General features: G+C 42.2%; 1 protein-coding gene and 1 long non-coding RNA gene across 8 annotated transcripts in view; both read right to left on the bottom strand.

Moving 5' to 3' along the window:
- Nucleotides 1–7,690, bottom strand: part of LOC119032215 — a 1,052,400-nt gene that overhangs the window by 433,279 nt on the left and 611,431 nt on the right. The gene's annotated exons all lie outside the window — the stretch shown is intronic.
- The window catches only part of tmcc3 (transmembrane and coiled-coil domain family 3), a 48,920-nt gene that overhangs the window by 24,520 nt on the left and 16,710 nt on the right, over nt 1–7,690 (bottom strand). Inside the window, exon 1 of one of the 4 annotated variants that reach the window (XM_037121107.1) lies at nt 4,016–4,284. The exons of the other annotated variants lie outside the window; for them this stretch is intronic. Coding sequence (XP_036977002.1) covers nt 4,016–4,018 — 3 coding nt within the window. The 5' untranslated portion in view covers nt 4,019–4,284. Of the gene's footprint in view, nt 1–4,015; nt 4,285–7,690 lie in introns of those variants that run through there. 4 annotated transcript variants of the gene reach the window in all.

The raw sequence follows: 7,690 nt of genomic DNA, 5'->3' as shown, positions 1-7,690 counted from the left end.
AGCAGTAAAGTGAGCAGCAACTTAGTCTTTTTTTTTTTTTTCTACTGATCTCTTCAATCTTATTTTGATCAATCCTATGATCATTTAGTCTATTATTTGTCAGAAAATACTGAAAAATAACCAAACACAATGTTCCAAGGCTTCTCTCTATGTCTTGTTTTTTGTACATTTTTAGTTAACAGTGATATAAAAGAGAGAGAAGTAGCAAATCATCACATTTTAGATGCTGGAACCAAACAACATTTTGCATATTTGTTTGATAAATTACTTCATTTATGTAGAACTGAAGCAATTAGTCGTTAGTGGAAATCTGTTCAATAGTCAAACCGACTAACCACAGGTGAAAACACAACCTCCTCAGCAACGGTAATAACTGTGCCAGAAGGTAGTAGTGTCACAATATCAGATTTAACAGAAGAATTCATAGTAACAATATTGTTGTGAAACTACTTCTGTTATCTTCTTTGACGTGATTTTGTCTGGCAGTCGTAGACACATTTTGTGGTAGTAACGTATCACTGCGTCTTCTTATTTTTTCAGCTTTATAGTATAAGACTGTGTCTGAAAGTGAAGACAATCCATCACATCCACTCATGTTTGCCAAAAGGTGGGATAAAGGATCATGCACGGTGAGATTATTAGTTTCTTTCTGGATATCTATTGATCTCACACAGAGGCCTGGTGAGGAACGTCTCCCCAGGGTGGATTACAAAGCCTCTGCACGCAGCATTTCTCAGCAAAAACAAACTAAACCCATGAACAACCCGTGACCTGCCTTGACTGATGGCTGACGCGTACTATTTCAGTCATAAACAATTCCTCTTATCTTGCTGCCAAGAAAATGGAATTAGACCTTGGGCATGGTAGATCTTCTTTATTGACATGAATGTAAAGAAGAAGAAAAAATATCTACAAAAAAAACACACAGCTGCCTAGAGGGGATACTGTCATGAGCTCAGAGGAGGAAACACACCCTCATCCTCATCCTCTTTCCTCAACATCAAACACACAAACACAAACACACAAACACACACACACAGAAGTCCAGGGCGAAATCTTCCCCTGTGGAAGTGATATAATGACAGAGAAAAGGCTCCTCGATGCATTAATTATACACCACAACTCCCCTGCACACACACACACACACACACACACACACACACACACACACACTGTTTAGGCATATGCTAACACATGGGACCGAGCCGACCTTTAAGATCCATCCTCACTGGTATTTCAGTATACCAAGTCAACGACGGTGCTTCTACCTGCCTGAACAAATCAATTTCCTCACTGATAACAGTTGCATTTCTTCTTCATCGCCGAGGAGGTTAACCTGGCAGGTCTCCTGTATCTGTCTGACTGGAGGAACTGGCCCGTTAACACACACATGCTGCAAAACAAGTCTCTGTAGCTGTTGATCCTTAAGAAGACCGCAACCTTTTGAACTAAAGAGATGCCATGGAAATGCCAAATGTGTGAGAGTGCATGATGCAGAGTCACATCATTCTCCCACTTGTATCAAATTTAGGCCTCCAGCAATGAAAAACAAATCAATAAACTACCAAAAGGACGATTATTATTTTGATAAACGATTAATTATTTCAGCCATCAAGCGAGAAACAACCAAATGTCAAACATTTGCTGGTTCCAGCTTCTTAAATGTGACGATTTGCTGCTTATCCTCATAATTTATGACAGTAAATGAAGAGTCTATAGATTATGGAGGGTTGTTTTAACAACACATTATCTGTCCTAAATTGAAAACAGCTGAGAAAAACTGGCTACTGAGACATAATGAAATCCACCAGTGAAGAGAAAAAGAGAGGTGTTACAGTGGAAACAGTTTCTGCAAGCTGAAGTGTTGCTCCAAAATTCAGTAAATTGATATACTATTCCCTTCTGCCTCTGCCACAGACACTAGACTTTTCAGCTACTGTCTGGAAAATGTGCTTGAGCAAAATGACTAATGCTGAATCTCTGTACAGCAACTACCGCTCAGGTGCCCTTTGGCAAGGATCCTCATTCTGCACCAACAGAGCTGCCCAGCAGTAAAATGTTTGTACTGGTCAGCTCCCAGGTGTGGATGCAAAGCGTCGCTGGAAAGATGCTCAGTCGACACTCTCGTAAGTATCCCGCGAGTGTTGTCAAATAAGGGTTAACAACCGCGGACGGGATGGTCTGCCTCCAGTCACTGAACAGCTCATAAAGATGTCATGAGCTGAAAAATGCCTCAGCGCGTTATCTAGTGTACCTGAGTGTACTGATGCCTAACACGCAGCAGGACGATGTGTAAGTGCTGTATCATGATCTGGATGACTGAGAACCTTCATCAACGTCTCAGAGGTACTTTTCAAAAGGTGTGTCTCAGCTGGCAGAACATGCTGTTCCCATCTCTCTACAGACTGTGGCGGTCTGAGTGTCTCTTTTAACAACCACGTTCAAATTTACTGAAGAGGAAAATGGGATTTTTAACAAATTTTGTGGAACCTTTAAAATGGGCCAGTGCACCACTATGGCAGAACAACACTGCAAAAATCAAAACAAGTAAATGACACAATCTGATGTTACACATCACAAGTAATTGGCTATTAATAATCTGAATCTGCACAGTAACTAGTGACTAAAGTTATCAAATAAATGTGGAGGAGAAGTATAAAGATGCAGGAAACTTACAGTTCTTGTACATTAAATTTTAACAAAACAGTTTCATATTTTGATTAAATGAACGTCTGTCGTTCCCCACACACTTCACCCTCTTTGGAAAGCTGTCTTACACCTCTTAGCATATTTTTTCTGTACAAAGCTACACAAATTAGCAGCTGTCTGCATGTTAGCTTCCTGTAATTGGGTCATAGAAGAGTCTGTTTTTCTGTCATAACACGGTACATTATTCAACCTCCAGGAGGGATCATACAGTGACATAAGTATGTCACCATAGCATGTGTTGCATCCATTCAACACATAACAGGAACATACTGAATGGCCAGTTGCCTTCTTTTTACAAGCAGCCTAGTGATACAACAGGAACTTGAACACAACTTAAGAAAACAGACACCTTCTGTGGCATCTCTTTGTTTTCATATACACCTCATATGCTCGAAGTTGAATCTTCACCTGAAATATGTGAACACCTGCAGACAGTCTGGATAAACCTGCCCCACCGCTCAGCTTTGACTGTGGGTGCCATTATTTGCTTTGCCAACAGTCTATATGATAAAAATGTCTGCATGATGAAAGGTCACCTGAGCACAGTTTCAAAATAACACAACACCGTATGACAAGCTCACTGTCTGATCTGTAAGAAGCTCAGCTCAACTCCACCAAACTCCATTAGAAAATCGTCCAATTTAAGGTTGTCTTACATATTGGAGCAGATTGGAACCAACAGTATCATAACATGATAGGAGAGCTTCCAGAACTCGAGAGATGATACTTTCCCATATGGCTAACAGCAATGCATTTAGGCAGAAAATGACTGTGGGGATGAGAAAACGGCAGGAGCCCAATGTTACAGATGGAAAATTTGATGGAAATTGCGGTGACAGGAGTACTGGACCTTTGCCGAAATGCAGAGAGGCTCTTAAAGATCCACGAGGAATGTGTAAATATGTTGTGATACTGCCGGTATGCACAATTTAATACTATCAGAGAAACACGCAAGAAATTGTAAATGAGGTTCGGCATGTTTTTCCACAGATGAAAACATGACGTGTCGGGACTCTGTGAGCGGTGTGACAGTTGTTTCAGGGTTCATTGGAAAAGAGGATGATTTTCAACTCCAGTCATCTTCTAATGACAGAAACTCGACTGTTAGCTCGATGTAAACACATCAATGTGCTCAAACAACTTGTCTACTTTCTGGTATGTTCGTTGACGTGGCCAAAACATGACATAACGTAAACATAATTCATGGAGAGGCAACAGTATGTCAGTCAGGTTTACCCCTTCAGCCGTTTTGTTATAACAAGTTTGCTAACGTTAGCTTACTTGCAAAACCAGAAATCATATTTACCATATTAGCCGCGCTGGTGTGAGTGAATCCCTACTTCTGATAAACTTTTCTCCGCAGCAGCACAACAAGCTCCGGACATAATCTCCGGACGCAAACTGGGTCTCCCGGTTTGTCGTCCTCAAGTGTAAAGTGGACCGTGTTCCGTTGACACCGCCGGTGTAACACATGCCATCACGGCTCCCAGTCCTCCACCGCTGCCGCTGCTGGAAACTGACCCACGTCGGCAACGGTATGTTTCGTTCCCCAGCCAGCCCGCCGCGGTAATCCCTCTAAAACCCAGCGAGCCGGGGAAGCACAATGTGTGAGCACGCCCCGCCCACCGCGCTACACCGAGGGAGGGGCTGCGGGGGATATCGAGTACACCCACATGCATTAATTCATGTCCACCGAGAGAAGCTCTGAGCTCCTCCACATCAAAACAGCTGTTTTACTTACATCTATAATACCGTTTTTATACACGCGTTAGAAGTCAAAGCAGTGGTGGATTTAGATAAATATATATTGTATATTGTAAATAAAACTTTTACTTTATGTCAGGAGAAGTAGAAAAGAAGTATCAGAAAAAATAGCTCTATAATATCATAAGTGAAGGCACATATTGTGTCAGTATATAATTTACATTTGCTAACTAATGACACATTACTATGGAAGCAAGTTAAGACTGAACTAATTTTAACGACTTACATTTAGGGCATTTATCAGATGCTTTTGTCCAAAGCAACTTACACTCATTCATACACACATTCATACACTGATGGTGGTGGCTGCCATGCACATCAGGAGCAGTTTGGGGTTCAGTATCTTGCCCAAGGACACTTAGACATGCAGACCAGGGGAAACAAACCCACAACCTTCCGATAACAAGAGGCTGGCTCTATGCCTGAGCCACACCCGCCAACTTTCATGATATCTAATAAGTATTCACTGTATACAACGTCGATGGAGCTTCAGGTTCTGTAAGATAAAGCCAATCCAAAATAGTGGTGGGTGATACTTTGATCTCCACCTTCTGACACTGGAATTTCTGTAGAAATCATGATAACATCGTTATTGTGCAGGCAAGTGCCTTAACCTGCTTTCTTTCTAGTGGCAAGCAGAGGGCGACTTCACTGGTTGCTAAAATTAGTCCCTTTGTAGGTAAGATTATGAGAAAATAACCCCATTTTTCTCTGGATTTATTACCTGAGTAAACAGTTTTCTGATGAGTTTGTGGTCTCAGTCTCAAGTCTTACAGTACAGCATGATGTTTGCTTTCTAAATTATTGTACAAATTCGGAGTAAGACAGACGGTAAAGCAGGGAAAGCTTTCGGCAGGTGGCTAACTCATGAATGACAAGATGCTACCACCTCGAGTTCTCAGTCAGATCCTATCGGGACATCCTCCCCAGCTCCCCGCTCTCCAAATATAGTCACTTCTAGGTTAAAAAAAACTAAGATGGCGACAGCTGAAATGCCAAACTCAAGACTTCAAAAGAGCCATCCGCAAATCAATGAGTCACCTTGGGTTTACACTTGTCATATGCTATGGATTTAAACGTTAATCTCTACATAGTTACTATAGCTGTCAAATAAATGGAGCAGCCTGAAAAAGACATTTTGTTTCACTCCACCGCTGTAAGTAGACTGTTAGTTATGTGATGATTCATGCATCAGGTGTTTGTTTGTCATCATCAGCTCCTGGTTATTTTAACCTGATAGACATGTCTACATATAATCCTACCCAGTAATCCTTAACTCTTCTCTTAAGTACTTTTCCTATAATTGTAGGCCAGCTTTGTTTTCAATCAGCTGATGTTTACATCTGACCAAAACACGCAGTCACCTTGATAATTAGAAACAGATAGCTGAAAGAGATGGCACATGACACCAGCCATATCTCCAGTGAAAGGATGGATGAATTACACGACAAAGGTCTGGGGAATGAGTCATTAATAATTTAAATGCACGGCAGGTCTACTCTGGCCCAACCGATAAAGAAACCAATTAGTAAGGTTAGCGTCCCTGTCATCTGATAGTCCCGCTGACAGTTCAGTGTCCAAGATCATATTTTGTATTCACCCTCACAAAAACAGTCCACTCTTCCACCTGCCATCTTAGAAAACACTGACACACAGAGGAGGTTTCATCTCTGTCTTACGCTCCTGTCTTTCCTCATCGACCTGAAGTATCCCACGTTACGAGGGCAGCAGTGAGTCAGCCACCTGTTAATCATTGTAACAAGTGTGCGAGCTGACAGGTTGGACACCGCAAGGCCGAGTGATTCAGCCTGCAGGGCAGAGAACAGCACCTGGCACATGGGCTGCCTCCAGGGGACGAGAGCTATTGAAATCTGAATCTGATCCGGGCAGATACAATCACTCACTCCCCTAGGTGCCGTGTGTGCACAGTTAGAAAGATCATTGCATAACTCTGCAATTGATCCCCAACAAATCTTTCTGCTGTGATCAATCCTAATAACTTAATACGCTTCCAGTCCATTTCCTCTGGGTATCAATTTATGATATCCACCTGTGTGCATGTGCGAAAGAGATGCAGGAGGTAGAGAGTTAAATGTGACATTTAATTAATTCCAGATTTGTACTTTGGCATTGATTTTGTTCGGAGAGGGCACTGGCACTGTGAGTTGACAGAAAACAACTTCAGCCTTATGTAAATGCCATTAAGAGCGGATCTCTAATGGGTTTTGCAGCACTGCTTGATACTTGTGAGGTTGGAAACAGCTGCAAAACAGCATTTTAAGACAAATCTCCCTCTGCCTGCTTTTATTCTCTGCAAGAAAGTTTAAAAAAAAATCACATACACAATCTCTGATATTGCAATTTTTCACTTAAATGTCACCACATTTGAAGTGCAGTAAAGTTCAAAATCCAATCATCTGGCAAACAGAGAGATGTGGCAAAGCACTTGTTTGACCTGTGGTGTACTAATGTCCCAACTTGTGGTTAGAAGATGATGTGAAATCCATTTGTGCTTCAAGGATCGAAGCGTTTGCGTGTATCCATAAAATTCACTCTGCTAATCACACCATGCTATTGTTCCTTTTCCTTCACCAGCGATGTTTGTGTTCTTTAAGGGCTTCCTGCAGCGCTTCCTGCCTCCATCTCAGCCATGACATCAGCCTGACCTACGTTACACCGGAGACTTCCGGACAACTGATACTGGTCGGGAGAATGTAGGCGGGGACGAGCATCGGGACGTTCTGGTGAGTTTCTGGAATGTTGGAGGGAGTTTAGAACATTATGGAGGGATTCTGGAATGTTTAGGTGAGCGAAACAGAACGTTCCTGTGGGATCCGAGAATGTTTAGAGGAGAAGCTGGAACAGCCTGTGGGGATCTGGAATGTTTAAGTTAGGCGTAGTCCAGGATGTTCTGGTGGGATGCTGCACACTCGGGTCGGGAATTTTCCAGTGGGATTCTAGAACACGTGAGGGGTATCGGATTATCCAGTGCCACGGTTAAGAGGTCAGAACCTTCTGATGGGATTCTGGAATGTATAAGTGGGTTTGGATCAACTCTTTTGTGGTTCTTGGATGTTAAATTGTTGGGGGTAAAGATGTGGAACATGGAACCTGTTCTGCTCCAGTTTATGCACCAATTTGCAGCATTTTGAACAAAACATAAATTGGTTCAGAACCTGAAATGTTGGTCCCCAGATCCATAAAAACCCAGCAGGTT

Source organism: Acanthopagrus latus, chromosome 14 (assembly GCF_904848185.1).
Source record: "Acanthopagrus latus isolate v.2019 chromosome 14, fAcaLat1.1, whole genome shotgun sequence".
Classification (NCBI taxonomy): domain Eukaryota; kingdom Metazoa; phylum Chordata; class Actinopteri; order Spariformes; family Sparidae; genus Acanthopagrus; species Acanthopagrus latus.
Note: the sequence above shows the minus strand (reverse complement) of the source record. Positions and strands in the feature narration are given on the sequence as shown.